The 22,897-nt window shown below is 42.2% G+C and overlaps 1 protein-coding gene, 1 non-coding gene and 1 pseudogene across 7 annotated transcripts in view; 2 read left to right on the top strand and 1 right to left on the bottom strand.

The window, feature by feature from the left end:
* The window catches only part of TSEN2 (tRNA splicing endonuclease subunit 2), a 47,652-nt gene extending 25,137 nt beyond the window's left edge, over positions 1-22,515 (top strand). For all 6 annotated transcript variants that reach the window (XM_030801786.1, XM_030801785.1, XM_030801787.1 and 3 more), the window contains 6 exons: positions 7,752-7,802; positions 10,183-10,321; positions 17,768-17,804; positions 18,645-18,756; positions 20,764-20,853; positions 21,856-22,515. In XM_030801786.1, coding sequence (XP_030657646.1) covers positions 7,752-7,802; positions 10,183-10,321; positions 17,768-17,804; positions 18,645-18,756; positions 20,764-20,853; positions 21,856-21,915 — 489 coding nt within the window. In that variant the 3' untranslated portion in view covers positions 21,916-22,515. The remainder of the gene's footprint in view (positions 1-7,751; positions 7,803-10,182; positions 10,322-17,767; positions 17,805-18,644; positions 18,757-20,763; positions 20,854-21,855) is intronic.
* On the bottom strand, positions 1,770-1,888 carry LOC115832187 (annotated as a pseudogene).
* Positions 5,439-5,540, top strand: LOC115832264. Its single transcript, XR_004027689.1, has one exon. It is a non-coding gene; the product is annotated as a U6 spliceosomal RNA (small nuclear RNA).
* Positions 22,516-22,897: the final 382 nt, after the last annotated feature.

Genomic DNA, 22,897 nt, shown 5'->3' with positions numbered 1-22,897 from the left:
GAACTACAGGCACGCACTGTCACACCCAGCTAATTTTTGTATTTTTAGTAGAGATGGAGTTTTGCCATGTTGGTCAGGCTACTCTCAAACTCCTGGCCTCAAGTGATCTGCCTGTCTTGGCCTCCCAAAGTGCTGGGATTACAGGCATGAGCCACTACACCCTGCCAGGCAGTCAACTTTTGAAGGTTGAGATTTAACATTTATATTTCCTAAGTTCCAAAGTAGATGTGTTTAATTTTACCATCCCTGTGTGTGCCATTGGGAAACTGATGGGAGGTGATTTAATAGGGGTGGCTGCACCAGCTCACTCACTCCCAGCAAGATTCCCACCATGGCAGCACCCCAGTAGGGCCCTGCATTCCAGGTCTAATTCTTTGCCTGAGGGACGAAGAAGTTCGGATTTGTTAGAGCACAGAAAATGACTTGAGCTCTAGGAGCAGCATTCAGGCTGAGTGTGCTCACAGGAGCCTGGGGAATAAACTAGAATGTGAGTTTATTAACATCAGCAAAGGCCCCACTACCTGCCTTTCCATATTGGCATGTTCTCTTCATGTAGAAAGTTCAGATGCCGAAGGGTAATATAATTGGAAGGCTGCTTGGTGAGCACAGCGTCAGCCTGTGAGGAGTGAGCTGGATAATACAGATGCTTAAGGATGTCGGGCTCATGTGTCCTTCTCCCCAGGGAGGTATAAACTGTTTTTTACTTGATACTGAAGATTGTAAGATTGTTGTATGTCTTTTAATTAATTATTTTACTTAATGTGGTAGCATTTATTCTTTTTCTTGAAAAGCCACCATTGAATTGAGGTATATCAAACAAAGAGCTGCTAACATCTAGACTGGAGGCAGTGTGGTGCGTGCATTGGTCTGCCACCGAACTGTTGGGTCGGAGTCCCATCCTGTGCGCAGTGCGAAGACCTTGCCACCGTCACCAGACTCCCCATTTGCTGAGTTTCCTCACTCAGTCTATGTCACATTCTTTAACTGTGTTGATATCATTTAGTTGTGGCTCTGAGTTTGTCGATGCATGTCGATTTCTTAGTCTAACTCCAGTTTTGGAGGCTACCTAACTGGTACTTCTGTGTATTGTTCGTATATACTTATAAAGCTTTTAAAGTGCATGAGAAAATTTCTCTTATTTAGAAAATAAAGAAAATAGTCCCCACACAGGAGGACTAGGTGGGAATGCTTGGAAACAAAGGGGCACACCAGGGTCGGGTGACAGCTCTCCTTGTGCCTGACAGCAGCAGTCTCAGTTGGATCTCGCTTACGCATCTTCTTGTGCCCAGCTCTTCCATTTTGTACCTCACTTGTTTTTTTCCACATTTCTTTTTCCCTTTCTTAGTGTCCATAATATGGATCCCAAGTATCAGAATCCAGTGATTAGAATGTCTAAGATTCTTTAGAATTTTGCAGTTATTTTTTACTGCTACGTTGTTTGACTAGTCTCCCTCCCCTGCTATAGGCCAGTGACTTTCCTTCTATCTAAACTTCTGAAAATTTTCCAGAGACTTCAACTGTGAGACAGTTTGGTTCCTTTTAGCAAGAATGTATACTTACAGCAGAGCCTTTTGATTAAGGTTTGAAAAACGATTCTAATTTCTCTCTATAAATGTATTTATTATATTCTGCTTATATACCCAAACACACAGGAAACTTCAGGTGAACTGCTTTGAGGATCGGGTTTTGTTTTAAAAGCCTTTGTGTGCTGGTGGGCAGGAGAGAGAAGAACTGCAGTTTTGCCGTTTGTTTCATTGATCCTTGTTTTAAGCCTACAGCACCCAGTATTCCCAGGAAGTCTCCCCTCCAAGTACTAACCAGGCCAAGCGCTGCTTAGCTTCTGAGATCAGACAAGATCAGGCACATTCAGAGTAGCATGGCTGTAGGCTTTATTAATTTTTAAAGTTCACTTGGAATCATTAGCGTAGCCAAGAAAAAAAAATAGGAGATCTTACTGCAGCTGTTAATAAAACATAAAGTAACAATTAAAACAATATAGGAAAGGAAAAGGTATATCTTTCCTTGGTATAGGAAAGGAAAGATTGGGCCACAGTCTACAAACAGACCCATTTATTGATGGGATTTCAGGGTACAATAGCACTTCGTATTAGTGAAGAAAAATAGCACTTCATATTAGTGAAGAAAAGATTCATGGTGTTGAGACAGCTGATCAGCCATTTGGAAAAAGACAAAGCTAAAATCCCATCTCCTAACATATACCAAAATAAATTTCAGGTCAATTAAAGATATAAAGGGAAATTTAAAATAGAAAGCAAGGATAATTATTTATGCTTTTTTTTTTTTTTTTTTTTTGGAGACAGGGGCTCTCTCTGTCACCTAAGCTGTGGCGCAGTGGTACAGTATCAGCTCACTGCAGCCTCAGTCTCCTGAGCCCAAGCAGTCCTCCCATCTCAGCCTCCCAAGTAGTTGGAACCACAGGCACACACCACCACGCCCAGCTAATTTTTGTATTTTGGGTAGAGATGGGGTTTTGCCATGTTGTCCAGGCTGGTTTCGAACTCCTGGGCTCAAGTGATCCACCTGCCTTGGCCTCCCAAAGTGCTGGGATTATAGGTGTGAGCCACCCTGCCTAGGTTTTACATATTTTTGAGATATGGATAAGTTCTTCTAAGAGGCCATAATATATAGATTTCATTACCTAGAGATTTAAAACTCTATGTTAAAGACAAAGGCAAAATTACAGGCAAAAGATGAAATGGGAAGAAAATATTTGCAGCATGTAGTGTAAGACACAATAGACAGTGTTCTTGGCATTCCTCAGTTTCCTCAGATGTAATAACGTTCTCCTTCAGAGGAAGATAGTGAAGATTGAATGCAGTGTGATATGTGGGAAGTGTCTGTCCTGGAAGACACTTAGCAATGTATATTCCTCATTGTGTCCCCATCCCTCTCCAAGCTAGCCAACTTCCCTGGGTGGAGTGAAGACATAGCTTTAGTTCACAAAATGGCAGATATTTTTAAATGAATATATTTTCTGTAAATTTAAAATGAACTTCAATGCAATGTGTTTTATGGGCAGTTTGGAGAGAGACGTGTGTGTGCTGAGGGAGGGCTAGCACTCGCAAGAAAAAACACTTCTTGGAAATTGTGCTTTATTTTTGCTTGAATTGATGTAACAGCTAATGACATTCAGTCATGTATACACAACAACCAGCACAGTTCCTGGCACATGTAATAGGTGCTCATTTGGTTCCCGCCTTTATTCTCTGCCTGGTAGCAGATACATACTCTGTCTCTAAATGGTTGATAATGATCGCAAAATAGATCTTTTACTTAAATGGTGGAAGTATTACACAGTGACTAGGTCTTTCACACACACCGTGACTAGATCACATTGGTAGAATACACTTTTTTCCTGTTTAGGCACCTGCAACTGTATTCACACATGCCAGATGGCATATTCCACATGCAACATTTTCCTTACCTCTGCTTTTAGCCAGTGACATTTTAACCCATACTTTTTGTGAACTGGCCATGGTGATGATTTAATGTTCACTCTGTGTGAGTATTCGTTTCAGGGATAATTAGATTGCCATGCCAGTTAGCTAATGTATTCCATTGTTTCATAGGGATCTGTTATTGAGATCTATTTTTCCATTACAACACTTGAGGGCCCTAACTACCTTTAGCAATATGATGTTAAAAGCTATCATTAAACTTATCCTTCCATCTTACTAGTACTGTGAAAGTAAAACTTACTAATGAGATTGCAGGGGATATGATTGTCAACCTCTACAGACCTCTCCAGTCTACTGATAATTTAATTTTAAATAAAACCAACTCAATTGAATTAAGATCCCCTCCATCTGTAATAAGTGCCTAGTCGCATTTTGCGTAGATTGATCAAAGCCAATCACCATTTTAGGCAAATAAAAATGAGATACTGGTTTCATTCACTCCTGGGGAAATGTATGCTTGCTGATAATGAAAACACATCAGTTTTTGAAGAACTTACATTTTAGCAGATATCAAGAAAGAATCTCTTATTAGGCAAGGATGAGATTGAACTTTTTTTTCCAGGCTATGCTATCCAGTTATTAGAAAGGGAAGAAAACTAAGGCCAGCCACGGTGGCCATGCCTGTAATCTCAGTACTTTGGGAGGCCGAGGTGGGCAGATTGCCTGAGGTCAGGAGTTCCAGAAAGGAGGAAAACTAAAATTAATTGAGCTTTTAGGTGCTTTTCATAGCTTATTAAATCTTTGTGTGATTTAATCTTATTAAATATTTAGCTAAGAAAGCATTATTATCCCCATTGTATAGATAAGGCATGGAGAATTTAAGTGATACTTCCAAGGCCCTAGCTAACAATGACAATTTGAGCTCAGGTCTGTCAGATCTCAAACTTCAGTCTTTGTGTTACACTATTCTGAACCAAGAAGTGCAGATTGTGGTAAAATGCAAGGGACTCACACATTTGAGGAAACAACTTAATCTTTTCCATTGCACCTTTTGGCTGGTAGTCCATCTGAAAAACAGCAGTATTCTGTATTAATAAGTAGTGAGTGATGGAAAGAGTAAAGATCAAAATAAGATTGTGGGCCACTTGGCAGTGCTGTCAACAGCAGTGAAAGAAATGGAATGCAATGTTCACACTGAGAAGAGATGAGCTGAGTGAGGTGCAGAGATCTGCTGTAGGGTGGCTCTGGCTGTTGGGGCCTAAGCCAAGGGCAGGATTGGAGACCTGTCTTTTTTGTCTTTCAACACAAGCATTGAACACCCAACATGTGCTAGACCCCCTTCTAGGCCAAGGGAACAGCAGGCAGTTTCTGTTCTGCCAGAGTTTACATTCTAGTCGGAGGAACACATGTAAGAGAAAGATTTTCAGACAAAAGTAAGTGCTCTGGAGATGATCCGGATGGGGGTTACTTAGACTTCGTGGCCAGGGAAGACCTCTCTGAGAAGTGACCTTTGAGTCTGGAGCAGAACATGCCAGATAGTAGGAGTAGCAATTACAGAGGCAAAGGCCTGAATGAGCTTAGTGTCTTCAGGGGACAGAAGTGCAGCCAGGACAGCTGGAAAGAGCACTGGTAAGATCATGCAGGGACCTGGAGCTGGTGGCAAGCAGTTTGGACTTTATTCTAAGGGCAGTGAAATCTCTTTGGAGAGTTTTAATTAGGGGAACGACATGATCTTCATGTGCCAAGGAGATGAATCTGGATGCTATGGAGAGTGGACTATAGAGGGCTCAGAACAGGGAGGGTGTCACAGAAGGCAGAAAGGAGCCACCTACAGACTGGGACCAAGAAGGCGATAGGAAAAAGTGAAATAGAAGGTGACCACCTTCATCTCCAGAAATGCTCTAGATTTGGATTGGGTAAAACTAAAGTAGTGGTCCCTCATATCTGTCAGTGCTTATCAAATTATAAATTAAAACAAAAATGTTGAGTATCAGTTTAACACATTTAAAAATAATAATAGTGATGTCTTCAACAGCACATACACTAAAATTGGAACAATGCAGAGATTAGTATGACCCCTGCCCATGGATGACACAGGTTTGTGAAGCCTTCCATATTAAAAACAACAGCAACAACAAAAACCCATACCTTGACATAAATACTTTAAGTTTTTTATGAAAAATAACTATATTTTCCAAAACAAAAAATTTAGAAAAGGCTTCATTTTCATTTTTGCAAGTCACTTTAAGGTCTGATTTCCTGAAAGTCAGCTAGATTCTTGCATCTGCTTCTGGATGCAGTCTTGGGCCATCACACGTCTTATAGTCACTGGAGAGAGCACAAATGAGGCAGATAACACCACGTTATTATTGTGAAGTGGTTTTGACCTTGAGACCTCCTGCAAGGGTCTTGGGGATCCCAGGATCCCCAGACCACCCTTTGAGAACTGCTGCCATGAAGAGAGATGTCATCAGATAGCCAGGCAGAGAATGACAGGGTATTCACTGCTTGGAAGTCCTTCCACCTATATGACTTGTGCTGTCTTTTGTTCTGTGTATGCCAGGTTAGTGGTGGGGTGGAAGGACAGTGAGGAAACAAGCTGAGTGAGCAGTTTGTCAGTGCCTTGTTGCTGCAGACAAGCCTCAAGGTTTATGACAGGGAGCGGATTATGTTTCTGCTCCCACACTGCACAAGAGGACCCCTCCTCGTCTGTGTCTGCTGGAAGCAGCAGTGAGAGCCGAAGCAGAATATTTGATGTTTGTTTATAAATCTAATTTTTCACCTTCATATTTAAAAAGAAATGTAACCCCATCTTACCACTGGCTACCATTTGGTCACTACCTGCTATGCACCAGTCTCATGGGAATCTCTTCAGTGGTATCTATAGACCCTAAGCGCCCTGGACAGGCAAAGCCAACAACACATGGCTCTTTGGGTGGTGTCAGTGTTTGGCAGTGTATTATTTTAACAGAAAGCCATTTTCATTTCCGTTTAAGTGTGACTATATTCAACTGGAGCCAATTTTCTTTGCCATTCCTACAGCCTCCCCCCACACAGTAAAATATGTCATTACGTGAGGTCAGTGCAAACACAGGGTTCTAGAAAACCACTTCACCAAAGATGACTGGGAAACTAGTATTTTGTCAGGTAAGCAAAATCAGCACTGCCTCACACTTTTCACACATTTTTTTTCTTTATATATTTTTCTCAATTTAAATATGGTTATTTAATTTTACAGGGAGAAATTCCAATGAGCAACAGTTTCTATTGCTACAGCTGTTAACATCATTCTTCAGTTATATAGGCTTTTTAGGGAATAAATACGGAAACATTCATAAAAATCTTTTATTTTTATTGATTTAAGCCAGTTTGTAACATTTGTATTTTCTTAGATTTTTTTAAAAACCTAAGACATTCGAATGAACCATTTATATTAAAAACGTGTGACCTTTGGCCGGGTGTGGTGGCTCACACCTGTAATCCCAGCACTTTGGGAGGCCGAGGCAGGCGGATCACGAGGTCAGGAGATCAAGACCATCCTGGCTAACATGGTGAAACCCTGTCTCTACAAAAAAAATACAAAAAATTAGCCAGGTGTGGCGACGGGTGCCTGTAGTCCCAGCTACTTGGGAGGCTGAGGCAGGAGAATGGCGTGAACCCAGGAGGCAGAGCTTGCAGTGAGCGGAGATGCACCACTGCACTCCAGCCTGGGCGACAGAGCGAGACTCCGTCTCAAAAAAAAAAAAAAAAAAATATATATATATATATACACACACACACACATATATATACACACATATACACACACACATACACACATATATATACACATATATATACACATATATACACATATATATACATACATACATATATATATATATATATATATATATATATATATATGTGACCTTTTTCATGATGACTTAAGAGCATTTGTATTTGAGGTGAAAAGAGATCAGTCTGTGGCCGGGCCTGTAATCCCAGCACTTTGGGAGGCCGAGGTGGGCGGATCACGAGGTCAGGAGATTGAGACCATCCTGGCTAACACGGTGAAACCCCGTCTCTACTAAAAATACAAAACAATTAGCCAGGCGTAGTGGCAGGCGCCTGTAGTCCCAGCTACTCGGGAGGCTGAGGCAGGAGAATGGCGTGAACCTGGGAGGCAGAGCTTGCAGTGAGCCGAGATAGCGCCACTGTAGTCCGGCCTGGGCGACAGAGCAAGACTCCGTCTCAAAAAAAAAAAAAAAAAAAAAAGATCAGTCTGTAAAATAGTTTCACAAGAATGTGGAGCTATTAGTAATAAGCATTTTCTGCTTGCTCTATTTTCAGGCCTTCTTCTTGGTCTATGCTCTGGGATGTTTAAGTATTTACTATGAGAAGGTAAGATGCTTTGTTTACATACAACCCACTTAAAATTTCCCTGTTGTTAAAAGCAGGTTGTACTAATTTCTATATTGCATTAATACAAATGTTTCTACTCTTACTCAATAAAATAGGAATTGAATTTTTCTCTAAAGTTTTGGATTTGGGTCCTGAGGTGGGACTGTTCGAGCAAAATGCATCTTTGACCCTTTTAGATTGCATTTCATTCCTCGAAACTAGGAGAAGTACAGTACCTTATACTGTATAATGATTAGGAAATCTGTGTCAGAACAGTATTAAAAATTAACAAAAATAAAAGTTACCAGTATTTGGCACCTACTATTGTAAAAGCTATATTTTAGGTACTTTACATGCAATATTTCCAGTCCTTATCTCCACCTGGTAAGAATTTGCAGATAAGGGGCCAGGCACGGTGGCTCACACCTGTAATCCCAGCACATTGGGGGGCCGAGGTGGGCAGATCACAAGGTCAGGAGATTGAGACCATCCTGGCTATCCTGGCTGACATGGTGAAACTCTGTCTCTACTAAAAAAATACAAAAAATTAGCCAGGCGTGATGGCATGCTCCTGTAGTTCCAGCCAATCGGGAGGCTGAGGCAGGAGAATGGCATGAACCTGGGAGGCGGAGGTTGCAATGAGCCGAGATCGCGTCACTTCTCTCCAGCCTGGGTGACAGAGCAAGACTCCGTCTCAAAAAAAAAAAAAAGAATTTGCAGATAAGGTAATTGAGGCTCAGAGAAAATAAATAATGTACCCAAAGTCACACAGCTAGTCTGGTTAGAATAAATATTCAAACCTATGTCCAAGTAACTCCAAAGCCCATGACTTTGTACTGTAGCCTGCTGCCTTTAGAAGAGAGATAATTGTAAAATAATTCAAATAAAATTTAAAAGAGAAAAGTAAACAGTAAATGGAGCAGATAAGGTATATTCTGTTTGGCTCTTGGGAGCACATAATTTAATCAGTCATCAAATTCTAATTGCATAAATATTGTTCATGGGTATTCCAGCCGTTTGGAAGCAGTGTTTGCCTGACAAATGGCTCATTTTCCCAAATGGTGGCAATTCTTAGCCCCACCCTGCTTCCTCTCATGGGCCTTAGCTGAAATTTGTCAGAACGGTACAGCTGTGACATAAAAGCCTCAACATCTGAACAACACTGGGCTGTGTTGGAAATTCAACCTTCTCTATGAGACTGTTGCTTGTTACTCACAGTGGGGTCACAAGGTCACACAGGTATGGAATTTTTGCATTAGGAACAACTGCAAAAAAAAAAAAAACGTAACTCTAGCCTATTGTATTGCAATCTTAGGCTGGGACAAACTGAGCCAGTCTCACTGAGTGACTGAGCCTTAAATCAGCTGAAGACTTGATTGTTTCAGTAACTATTGAAATGAAGCAAAAATTTTCCAAACTTACCTAGTTATTTTGTTGTCATTGTATTTTTGGTAATGATACATCAGAATATTCTCTAGACCAAACCATTCTCATTCTCTTTGACTCCCACATTAAAAACAAAATTGTTTTTTAAGCAGTTAATTATTAGTTTGTGCCATCAGATAACAAATTCTGTAGTTTCAAACACCAAATAGAGGTTTGTTTGTTTAAGTTTTACTATAAAATTCTTTTTTGTTCTTCTGAACGTGACCTGACATAGAGTAGCCACTCCTTAAGGATCTGTGAAATGTTGTCACGAACCGCCCTCCAGCCTTGGTGGGCTTGTTACAGTGAGCCCCCTGCATGCACTGGTTCCTCTGCCTGGAATGTCCTTCCCAGCCCACCACCACCCACTCCAGCCCCTTTCCCTCACTACTTCTCGTGCTCAAATGCTGCCTTTTCTAAGTGCTCTGGAGCAGTGCTGTGCAATAGGACAGTGAGAGCCTCAGATGGGAGCCATGTGTATAATTCCAGATTTTCTGGTAGCCACATTAAAAACATTTTTTAAAAAGCAGATGGTATTTTAATACAGTATTACAGTTTATTTAACCCAACTTATTCAACGATATTGAAATAGTTTATATTCTCTTTTTTTTTTTTTCATACTGAGTAGGAAGTCAGTGTATATTTTACACTTAGAGTCCCTCTCAGTTCAGACTAGCTATGTATGGCTGGCAGCTGCCCCACTGGACAGTGCAGAGCCAGACCTTCTTGCTAAATTGCTCTGCTGGGAATGAACCGAGATCACGCCACTGCACTCCAGCCTGGGTAACAGAGCGAGACTCTGCCTCAAAAATAAAATAAATAAATTGCTCTGCTGGGGGAACTGCGTTTTATTCGCTGCTTCAGCTCCACACTTAGTATAGATGTTGATGCCCTGGCTGAACGGTGAGTGAATGCATACATAGTAATACTTTTTGTTTTTTGTAAATAACTTTAGGAGCCTTTAACGATAGTGAAGCTCTGGAAAGCTTTCACTGTAGTTCAGCCCACGTTCAGAACCACCTACATGGCCTACCATTACTTTCGAAGCAAGGGCTGGGTGCCCAAAGTGGGACTCAAGTACGGAACAGATTTATGTAAGTAATTCTTGGTGTGGTGTGTGCGTGAGAACGGAGTTTATATCAGATTCACCCTAGAACATCAAACTGGTCGTGTGTGCTGTTGATGATGTTTTCTAAGAAGGTGTCCTTTGGGTTTAGATAAGATTATTGGATATTTGGATTGGGGTAAGGGTAAGTGCAAAAAGAGAAAAGGCAGTCTAGGGAGAAAGCCTAGGAGTAGAAGCTTGCAACGCCAGTTCAGGCTTTCCCTCTTGTTTGCTCTATAATCTTAGAAAAGCGTTCTGGCTGAGCGCTGTGGCTCATGCATGTAATCCCAGCACTTTGGGAGGCCAAGGCGGGTGGATCACGAGGTCAGGAGATCGAGACCATCCTGACTAACAAAGTGAAACTCCATCTCCACTAAAAAATATAAAAAATTAGGCGGGCGTGGTGGCAGGTGCCTGTAGTCCCAGCTACTCAGGAGGCTGAGGCAGGAGAATGGCGTGAACCCGGGAGGCAGAGCTTGCAGTGAGCCAAGATTGTGCTACTGCACTCCACCCTAGGCAATAGAGTGAGACTGTCTCGAAAAAATAATAATAAATAAAAATTAAGATATTTTCAGAGATCAGATTCCCATAACTTTCTTTATAGTATATTGTTATAATTGTTCATTTTGTTAATGTTCTTAATCTCATACTGTGGCCCTTTTGCCTGCAACTTTATTTTAATGATCAAGTTATACTTTGGATGATGCATAGGGAAAACTTCCTTAATTTAAAGATATTCTCCCTTATAAGGATGGTTGGACAGATGGATAGATGGATGGACAGATAGAATTTTGAAAACAAAAAAGATAAACTGCTCAGTTTACAACTCCTCTGGAGGCCTCTGCCCTCACTGGGACATATCATCTAGAAACAGATGTACAATTAATACATTAATTGTACAATTAATGTGGTACTAGGTCTCTGACTCACACACAGAGTCAGACTGGGCCAGCATCAGTATTAAAAGTGTCTTCACATTCTCTGCATAAGCAAAGGTTCTCGAGCAGTGCTAGTCTGGGATATGAGGAGCGGCTTCCTAAACTCTACCTCGTCTTCAGGCATGGCTGCACAGTTCCTGCTGCTTTTTAACAATATTATTTTAATTTCAAAGGCCAATGACCTAATCACATGAAACCTAGAACTGCCAACATAGGCTAAACTCTTAACAATTGTTTTTCCTTAGAGAGGTAGTGATTCGTAATACAAGACCATTGTGAAATTCACATCTTATCAGGGAAACTTTTCCCTTGAATAAATCTTGTCAATCAGATTTCATTCCAGGAGCAGTATTTGGAAGAGGTGATATGGTTCTCAAATCAAGTGCAGCTGCCAACCTAGTTGACCTTGATTGCCTACTGGGGGAGCCAGGCCAGAAGCCAAGAGGGAGCCTTTCCTTACACTCCCCACTCAGCAGCTCCCCTGGCTGCCGGCTCCTAGGGCCAGCCAGGCACCTTGCCTTGGTGTTTTCTTCTCCTGTCTCATTTAATCTTCACACTCCTGTGAGGTCTGTAGTAGTAGCTTCCTTTTGTAGCAGAGGAGTTTGAGGATTAGAAGGGTTAGGTAAGTTGCTGGAGTACTTAACAGCTCGTTAAGTACACAGATGAGGGCTCTGTGGGTCTGTCCTCCCTGTCTTCCTACCATACCTAAGTCATGTTGCCTGCCAAGAAGCCAAAAACTAACACAGGATTTATATTGTCTTATGTACACAGCTATGGTTTGATTTGATTTGGTGTGACCCAAAGGTCTGGTTACTCCTAAGCCTCCTTCCCAACCAACCCTAGTTGGGGATTTGCATTGACTGATAAGTATGATTTCTGAGCTTTCTGCCAATTAGAAGTCCCAGCACAGAAATGGAATGGTGGGAGCCATTGAAAGCTAGCAGAGTTACAGAATTTCCAGACGCAGAAGAAACCATGACCTGTCGTGACGTCCAGCCCAGAGACTAACAGTTCTGTCTGTGAATGGAGGTCAACAGAGCAACTCTCTATTTGTCACAGAACAAGGAGATGTGTTTTTTTCTTATCTTCCTCTTTGATTCTTTTTTTTTTTTTTTTTTTTTTGAGACAAAGTCTCACTTTGTTGCCTTGGCTGGAGTGCAGTGGCGCAATCTCGATCTCGGCTCACTACAACCTCTGCCTCCCGGGTTCAAACCATTCTCCTGCCTCAGCCTCCCAAGTAGCTGGGATTACAGGCACACACCACCACACCCAGCTAATTTTTGTATTTTTAGTAGAGACAGGGTTTTGCCATGTTGACCAGCTTGTTTTGAACTCCTGACCTCAAGTGATCTGCCTGCCTTGGCCTCCCAAAGTGCTGGAATTACAGGCGTGACCCGCGGCACCCGGGCCTTTGATTCATTTCTAAGCCACCTCCTGGCTTGTTTTTCTAGTCAAACTTTTGATATATTTTTGTTAATATTCTTCACATTTACGTACATAATCCATATTAATCTGTAAGTATTTTTCATGTGTACCTCCAAAGAATAGGGACATTCTCCTACATACCATATAATGCCTGAGAAAAATTAGAATTACTTAATATCATCCAAATATCCAGTCTATACTTAAATTTTTCCAATTGTCCTTGTAATGTCTTTTGTGGCTATTCTGGTTGTAATTTTTATAGAGATGGGGTCTCTCTATGTTGCCCGAGCTGGTCTCGAACTCCTGGGCTCAAGCTATCCTCCTGCCTGGCTTCCCAAAGTGTAGGATTACAGGCGTGAGCCACCAGGCAGGCCCCTGGCTTTGATTTTCTTGATACAGTCACATTTGATTGTTATATCTACCTTTTAGTTTCGTAGGGCTCATAAGAAATTACCACAAATTGGGTGGCTTAAAAGCAACAAAGATTCATTCTCTCACAGTTCTAGAGGCCAGAAGTCTAACATCAAGATGTCATCAGGGCCAGGCTCCCTCCAAAGGCTCTGGGAGAGAATCCATTCCTTGTCTCTTCCAGATTCTCGTGGCCCCAAGCGTTTTGTGGCTGGTGACTGCATCCCTCCAGTCTCTACCTTGTCTGTCTGTGTCAAACCCCCTTTCTCTTATAAGGACACTCGTCATTGGATTTAGGGGCCATCCAGCTAATTCAGGATGATCTCATCTCAAAATTCTAAACTTAGTTACATCTGCAAAGCCTCTTTTTCCAAGTCACATTCCACATTCCAGGTCACATTCACAAGTCAGGGATTAGGACATGAACATATCTTTCTGGGAGCTGCCATTAAACCCACTGCAATCTCTTTGGTCTCTTTTTTTTTTTTTCTTGAAACAGAGTCTCACTCTGTTGCTCAGGCTGGAGTGCAATGGCGCAATCTCAGCTCAGTCCAACCTCTGCCTCCCACGTTCAAGTGATTCTCCTGCCTCAGCCTCCTAAGTAGCTGGGATTACAGCTGCTTGCCACCGTGCTTGGGCTAACATTTGTATTTTTAGTACAAATAACATTTGTATTTTTTTGATTTCACCATGTTTGCCAGACTGGTCTCCAACTCCTGGCCTCAGGTGATCCACCCATCTTGACCTCCCAAAGTGCTGGGATTACAGACGTGAGCCACCGTGCCCGGCCTCTTTTAATCTGACACAGTCACTCTACCTTCTTGTTTCGTTTGTCATGATGTTGACTTTTTTCGAAGTCTTATGGGATGTTCCCCATTCTCCGTATGTCTGATTGTTCCTGATGATCAGACTCAAGCTCGGGTTCTCTTGGCACACATAGGTGATGTGTGTGCTTATTGGAGTATGTCAGGAAGTGCATGAAGTCAGGCTTTCCTGCTGTGGTGATGCTAAGTTTGATGGTGGCCATTCTCAATGTCTGTCATATAATTACAGTTTTTCTTTTGTAAAAAACAAGTCATTTGTGGAGTGATACCCTAAGTATCTGTTTCTCTAATAATTATAATAGTTGTCTGATTTAATTATTGCACTAATCATTTTCTGATTTTGTCATTCATTCCACACCTCTATCTAGCATTCTTCTGTAAGAGTTTTCCTTTTATACTCCCTGTTCTTTCAGACCTTATTTTTACTTTTATTTATTTATGTGGTTTTTGAGACAAGGTCTCTATCTCCGAGGCTGGAGTGCAGTGGCACAATCTCAGCTCACTGCAGCCTCAACCTCCCAGGTTAAAATGATCCTTCCATCTCAGCCTCCTAAGTAGCTGGGACTACAGGCATGCACTACCACACCCAGCTAATTTTTTTTTATTATTTTGTATTTTTAGTAGAGATGGGGTTTCACCATGTTGGCCAGGCTGGTCTCGAACTCCTGGCCTCAAGTGATCCACCCACCTTAGCCTCCCAAAGTGCTGGGATTACAGGTGTGAGCTACCGCGCCCAGTCCTCAGATCTTTTTTTAAATGCCTACTATTTCTCAGACTACTTATGCTTTCATCTTTCTACTTGGGAGGTATTTTTGTAAAACAATTTCATTTTTCCCCCTGAGTACACTATCACCATCATACAGTCATGTGCTGCATAACATTTTGGTCAAAAAACTTCTATACAAGTGGCAGCGCAGTAGGTTTGTTCACACCAGCATCACCACAAACATGCGAATAATGCATTGCACTCTGACAGCACGATGGCTACGACGTCATTAGGTGATAGGGATTTTTCAGCTCCGTTATAATCTTATGGGACCACGGTCGTAACCATCATGGTTCATTGTATGTTGACCTGCACCCAGCCAGGTTAATTTATTATTGAAGAAAGAGATGAGGCATGGCGGCTCACACCTGTGATCCCAGCACTTTGGGAGGACAAGGCGAGAGGATCCTTTGAGTCCAGGACTTCAAGACCAGCCTGGGCAACATAGGTAGACCATGTCTCTCTCTCTCTCTCTCTCTATATATATATATATATATAAAAACCTAAAGACAGAAAAAAAGTGTTTATAAAGAGTACAGTAGCACACAGTACTGTCCTAGAACTTTACATTCACTCACGACTCACTCACCCAGAGCAACTTCCAGACCTGCAGGCTGCATTCATAAGTCCCCTATACAGGTATACAGGTTTTCTCTTTTATATCGTATTTTTACTGTACTATTTCTATGTTTAGATACACAGATACTTAACCATTGTGTTATAATTGTCTACAGATTCAGCACAGTCACATGCTGAACAGGTTTGTGGCCTAGGAGCAATAAGTGATATCACATAGCCTATGTGTGTGGTGGGCTGTACCATCTAGGTTTGTGTAAGTACACTCTACTGTGTTTACACAACAATGAAATTGCCCAAGTACTCATATCTTAGAACATATCCTCGTCACTAAGCCACGCAGACTGTAATTGTTACTAGCATAGGTAACTTTGTGATGCTTACTGTATGCCATACACTGTGCTAATACTTCTGCCTTCACCATAATCCCAATTTTTATAAGGAAATTGACATACAGAGTTGTCCTATGGTCTTGGCACTGCTGACTTGACCTTGGGTCCATCTGCTGCCAGTGTTCTTGCTTAAACTAAGCTGTGCTGTGTCGGAGCCCATCATCAGAAATTACTTGCCTTGTGGGTGTGAGCTGCTTTCAAGCTCTGTAATGCTCCGGGTGCATATTGGATTAAAGATGTGTGTTTGATTACAGGTAATGGCATTTGAGGACTAGAAAAGATCTCAATTTCCCCTGATGTCTTCATTTTAGGATTTTGGAAACGGAGGCTCAGGGAAGTTAATAACTTGCCTAAAGGCACACAACTTGAAGAGGCAAAGATTGGGCAGGGAACCAAACTCCCGAGTTCACTTTTGTTCCAGTACATGGTTTCTTTCCAGTACACTCCATCTCAAAAAGTTGAGAATTGTATGTTTGGATATTTACTTACATTTGTGCCGCAGTGAATTTGAGCTGACTTGTTGAGTACTTTAAATACAACTTAAATAGGAAATACAGAAAGGAAATGTGACCATGGAAAATATAGATGCAAAACAAGACTAAGTGAAGGGTTACTGTGTCGTCCTTGGGGCCCTATATGGTTACTAAAGTCATGCTGCAAATTTGGCTCTGAGCTTCCTGAGCCAAAAAGAAACATGATTAGTTACAGGACTGATATGTCCAAAAAGGAAAATTCTGTCCATTCCTCAAGGGAAACAAAACTTTTCCTTGAACTTTTCTGTGCTGGTTTTAGTACAGAGGACAGCTAACAGCTTACAGATGTAATTGTGTCGTTACGGCAATTCCCATAGCTGTAGTTGCATATAAACCCTAAGTCTCAAGGGCTTAACAATAGAGTTCATTTTTGTTCATGTGAAATCCAACACGGCTGTCTCTGATTGGCAGCCCAATCAACTCCAAAAGATGCTTTAGTAACTGCTTCCTGGTGGCTCCCAGTCTTCAGCACACAGCTTCCAAGGTCACCTTCCATACCTAACTGTATGGGAGACTGAGAGCTGTGGTCTGGCCATGTACCTGGGGGAGAAATAACTGGATTTGGTGAACAGTTAGCCAGTCCGTGCCACAGACCATGTGCCTCTGAAGGGTTCCCTGTCAGATTCCAGAGTCTATATGGCAGAGTCCCTGGCCCCAGGCTCCTTCATTGAGTAGCTCTCGACCTCCACAGACTGAATTCCCCCATCTCCTTCAGGTCCTCAATAGTGGAGCAAACTGATACTTGAATGGCATGTATGGTTATGACTTCTATCACTTGACTTTGAATTTCTTAAAAATAGGCATGAGTCTTATTCCTCCTCTTTTACCAACCCCTGTCACAGTAGCTGGCCAGAGTAGTGAGTCAGACACTTTGCATTACATTGATCTGAAATCAATAACAAAATATTGATCCACATTCTATGAATTTTACACCTCTCAGTATGATTCACACTCACTCTGGAGACTGTAAGACAAGAGGCAAGGCAAGAGTGCCTGTACTTTGACTTTGGAATTTATTTGTAGGGTGAGACGAGGTGTTAGGGTCTTGGCAACAGATTTCTTTACTAATTGTACTTTGCTTCAGGAAAAAAATAGTTCGGATTTTTAAAATAGATGATGGGGGCTGGGTGTGGTGGCTCACACCTGTAATCCCCCACTTGGGGAGGCTGAGGCAGGAGGATCACTCAAGCCCTGGAATTTAAGACCTGCCTGGGCAACATAGCGGGATGCTGTTGCTAAAAAAAAATTTTAAATTAGCTGCGTGTGGTGGTGCACGCCTGTAGTCCTGGCAACTCGGGAGGCTGAGTGTGGAGGATCTCTTGAGCCCAAGAGGGCAAGTCTGCAGTGAGCCATGGTCATGCCACTGCACTGCAGCCTGGGTGACAGAGTGAGACCCTGTCTGAAAAAATAGACCGCAGGCATATTGCAGATTATCTGTCTACATATAGGTTATTGAGTATTTGCTTCCTTTTGGAGAAGAAAAAAGTTAATAAAGCAAGCTTTCTGTTGAGTCTTACTCCTCTCTCATTATCTTGAGTGGTTATACTTCTTTTTTTTTCCTTCTTCTTTGCAGTGCTGTATCGGAAAGGCCCTCCATTTTACCATGCAAGGTTTGGAGTGATTTTTAAATAAACTAATGGGTTAAAGGGACACAAGGAATTTCTGGCCTCTAATTTAACTTTTTGGTGCCATAGGAACAAAAGTCATGTTCTTCCTGGCCTGATACGAATAGATGCTATATGTTCATGCCTCCTTACACACTAATGTCATTATACTATATATAGGATGATACATAGTTTATGATAATATATGTTCTAGTGTTAAGCATTGAGTTAATCTGTGCTGTAATTGTTCATTTTAACATCACTTAGGCCGGGCGCAGTGGCTCACGCCTGTAATCCCAGCACTTTGGGAGGCCAAGGTGGGTGGATCATGAGGTCAGGAGTTCAAGACCAACCTGGCCAAGATAGTGAAACCCCATCTCTACTAAAAATACAAAAAAAATTAGCTGGGCACGGTGGCAGGCGCCTGTAATCTCAGCTACTAAGGAGGCTGAGGCAGAGAATTGCTTGAACCCGGGAGGCGGAGGTTGCAGTGAGCCGAGATTGCACCACTGCACTCCAACCTGGGTGACAGAGTGACACTCCATCTCAAAAAACAAACAAACAAAAATATCAGTTAGTATTAGTGTCTAAACAGTTGTGTGAATTTACAGCTTTCGCATTGGGAAAAGTATTTGTTTTTTCCTGTAAGTGTTGGAATCAGCCTGAAAGTTTGTAACTTAAAGTATGAATTTTTCATTAATATTTTCTCAATAGCAATTTAGGGGAATTTAGAATCAGATGATGTAAATTTTATTTTCTGTATATTTGTTCTTGGTAGGAGAAATATTCTTTTTAAACAGGTTTATTTCATGCTTACTTTTCAAATGCTTTTTCTGTATTTTCCAGTTATTCTGTCATTATCGAGCTAGTTGATGACCATTTTGAAGGCTCTCTCCGCAGGCCTTTCAGTTGGAAGTCCCTGGCTGCCCTGAGCAGAGTTTCCGTTAATGTCTCTAAGGTAACACAACATCACCTTTGCCATTGGAGTGTCACTTAAATGGTTCAATTTATTTTTTTTCTTAAATGTAGTAGAATCAAAAAAGTTACTTGTAGAAACTTCATAACATTCCTGCCAGTGACATGCTGGAAGATTTGGGGTCATTTTTACCCTTCCCTTATTGCGCTAGAAGTTGTCCTCCCCTCGTGTTACATTTTATTGTCCCCTCCCTCCCAACTGCTGCTGAGCTCCAATGACTGAGCTTTGAAGTTTCCTGTGGTGATCTGATCTGGTTAGGCATTGCTTCTCTTCCCAGGGGTATCCTTGCTATGTGACTTGTTTTATACTGCAATTTAACATTCACTCATACACATATTCACAAAGGAGTCAAAACATTGAAAGTTTGCAGATCTCTTAAAGAGGAAGGGACTTGATGTTTGTTGCTAAGCACTTTCCCACGCTGTTGTTATCCTCATCCTGAGGATGAAAAACCAAGGTTGGAGCCGTTGAGTGACTAATCAAGATCACACAGCTCATGTGCAGACTCAGGATCCAAACCCACAGCTCTCTGGCTCCCTGGCTTTTGTTTCACTGTATCCTTCGTGTTGCCATCAGAGATAGGAGGGACTCAGCTTACACAAGGACTATCAAGAAAGAAAGCTGTGTTTGTTCTCATTACTCAGTGATTTGCTGGCTGAAAACAAATTGTAGATACCCTCTAATTTCATCCTCGTGCTGCTGGAGGTGAGGTGGGGCTGAGGCCAGAGGGTCTTGCAGGGCTAGAGATGACTGCCCTTTAAAGCAGGTTAGGTTGCCTAGGCTTTAGCTTGGTCCTATAGAAAATTGGGGAGCCTATGCTGTTTCTAGAATTTTTATGCCCATTTTAGGGGACTCGTAGCATATACTTAATATGTCCTCACTTAACATTGTTGATATGTTCTTGGAAACTGCAACTTTAATGCCGTATAACAAAACCATTTTTTCTTCTCATCTTTTTTTTTTTTTTTTGAGATGGAGTCTTGCTATCGCCCAGGCTGGAGTGCAGTGGTGCGATCTCGGCTCACTGCAGGCTCCGCCCCCTGGGGTTCACGCCATTCTCCTGCCTCAGCCTCCCGAGTAGCTGGGACTACAGGCGCCCGCCACCTCGCCCGGCTAATTTTTTGTATTTTTAGTAGAGACGGGGTTTCACTGTGTTAGCCAGGATGGTCTCGATCTCCTGACCTCGTGATCCGCCCACCTCGGCCTCCCAAAGTGCTGGGATTACAGGGGTGAGCCACCGCGCCTGGCCTTCTTCTCATTATTTTAAGAAAACAATGTTGAAGTTTATTTGAAGACCTGCTGTACATCTGTATTAGTCCATTCTCATGCTGCTATAAAGAAATACTTGAGACTGGGTAATTTATAAAGAAAAGAGGTTTAATTGACTCACAGTTCTATGTGGCTGGGGAGGCATCATGAAACTTACAATCATGGTGGAAGGCACCTCTTCAAAGGGTGGCAGGAGCAAGAATGAGAGGATGAGTGAAGGAGGAAGCCTCTTATAAAACCATCAGATCTTGTGAGAACTCACTATCACAAGAACAGCATGGGGACCGTCCCCCATAATCTAACCACCTCCCATGAGGTCCCTCCATGACATGTGGGGATTGTGGGAACTACAATTCAAGATGAGATTTGGGTGGGGGCACAGCCAAACCGTATCAACATCATTTCACTTAAAAAGTCCATGTCCAAGAACCTATCAAGGACATTGAGGACTGACTATATTTAGTATTCTTAATGCTGTGTTTATAATCAATGTATCTGCTTATATCTCTTGCCATGTTCAGTGATTACTAAATGGCAGATACTTAGTCAGAACGTAAATCCCAGTTATGATGTCCCCAGGAGGAAACTGATGTGCTCTGTGAGTTTCCACTTGGAGTGCACAGTGAGAGGGACTGGAGACCGCCTGCATTTCCTGCTGATGCACCCAAATTTGTACTATTATTTTGTAGGATACAGAAGTGGTTTTTCATTTCTCAATAGGAACTTATGCTGTGCTATTTGATTAAACCCTCTACTATGACTGACAAGGAAATGGAGTCACCAGAATGTATGAAAAGGATTAAAGTTCAGGTGGGTAAACTCAGAGAAATTCATGTCATCCCAAAGATTCTGTGCATCATAGTGTGTCTAGAACATGTGGTCCCAAGAAAATACATGAATACAGTTTTGCGTTGGTAACAGAGCCTTCTCAGGCAGGCTCTGTAAGTCTCTCACCTTTTCCCCATTGAACCCACTGGACACGAAATCTATGCTGACTTCCACTATTCCTTAATTCCCCACTTTATTACCTGTGATGTCCCCATCACTCAGCTGAAAATGCTGTCTCACAGGTGGCCTGTGACTCCCTGGCCAGGCCAGGACCTCTCACAGATCTCATTCCCAGAGACCAGAGGTGTCCCTGTTGACTCATTCCTGCTTCTGGGCTTCTGTATTGAACCAAGGCGCCTCCTGTCATCTTGGCTTGTTTCTCTCTGGTCTGGCCAAGTCGTCTAGTGTGTGTCCGTGTTTCTGCATTCTCTCCCTCTGTGTATAGAGCCTTAACGTTGCCATTGGCTCCTCCCGACATCCAGTATGTCTTTGTTGTCGTCCTGTCTTGTACACGTCATCCTTTCTTCTTTTCACACCACCCTGCCCCCTGCAGACCTGTTGGTCGGTCTCCATGGCGCCAGCACCTCTTCCCTTCAGTTGGTCCCACTTATCTCCACTAAGCTAGTTTTTCATAAAATGCTCATCAACCTCATTTCTCCCTTCTCCGTAGCTGGCCCAGTTACAGCAATGCCATCACAGACCTAGCTCTAATGTAAAATGCTAGCTTTCATCCAGCCCACCTGTTTCTGAAATGTGCTAGTAGAATACCACAGCAGAGGCAAGCTTAGCTGTTAAAATCTTTGCCTGGTGAAAGTAGGTACTATATGCTTGTAAGGTTTATATTGTTACATTCATTTTCTCCAGATGTTTCTGTTATAAAGATGGGAACAGTATCATCATTATATAGACTGCCCTTTGTGAAATGTAGCTGTGGTGTCAGCTGTGGTGTCAGAATGGTCTTTTTTTTTTTTTTATTGGTTGCAGGAGGTGATTCTGAGTCGATGGGTTTCTTCACGAGAGAGGAGTGACCAAGACGATCTTTAACAATTCAACCTCAAATTTCTAATTTCACCAACAACTATTTATTGACGGCTAGGTAAAAAGTTCTTTTTGTTGTAATCGTCCATTAATTTATAAGTTTTAAAGGGCATGGTGCTCCCAGCACCAGAAAACTATCAGTGTTTTTAAAGATAAATTACACAGGGGAGGAGAAAGATCCCTGTGCTAGGACTGCAGATTCTATACTTGCGTTGGCCTCTGACTCTCCAATCCAGAGCCTCCTGCCTCTGGCCTCAGTCTGTGCCCTCATCCAGTCACTGGGGAGGTTGGACTAGATGAGTCCTGAGAGGACACTTCCAACAAGAGACATTTATTCTCTGATTTTACCTGAAAATGGCAGTAGTTTACATTTATACAGTACAGTTTATGAAGCACTTTCATACACAGGCATCTCTTGTTACCTACATCTAAGCTGTTCCCAAAAGAGCGTTATAGAACACAACAGTATTGTACAATGTTCGATAAGCATATCTTCACTGCACTTGTTATAAAAATGAGTGGTGAAATAATGTTTGGAGACATAATGAAAGCAATTAACATTTGGCAAAATATAATAAAGCCTTTTTGTAATTGGTGAGAAAGTCATGAAGACTTACGTTGCCTAAGGGCATTTGGTGGCAAGAGGAGGGAGATGGGTGGCTGGGCATGGTCACCCATACCTGTAATCCCAGCACTTGGGAGGCCTTGGGAGGCCAAGGCGCATGGATCGCTTGAGCCCAGGAGTTCGAGGCCAGCCTGGGCAACATGGTGAAACCTCCTCTCTACTAACAAAAATTAACCGACCATCGTAGCACATGCCTGTAATTCCAGCTGCTCAGGAGGCTAAGGTGAGAGGATCGCTTGAGCCCAGGAGGCAGAGGTTGCATTGAGCAGAGATTGTGCCACTGCACTCCAGCCTGAGCAATAGAGCAAGGCCCTGTCTCAAAAAAAAAAACAAAAAAAGTGGGTAGTGGGGGAAATGGGAAGG

Source organism: Nomascus leucogenys, chromosome 21 (assembly GCF_006542625.1).
Source record: "Nomascus leucogenys isolate Asia chromosome 21, Asia_NLE_v1, whole genome shotgun sequence".
In the NCBI taxonomy this organism is placed as follows: Eukaryota; Metazoa; Chordata; class Mammalia; order Primates; family Hylobatidae; genus Nomascus; species Nomascus leucogenys.
Note: the sequence above shows the minus strand (reverse complement) of the source record. Positions and strands in the feature narration are given on the sequence as shown.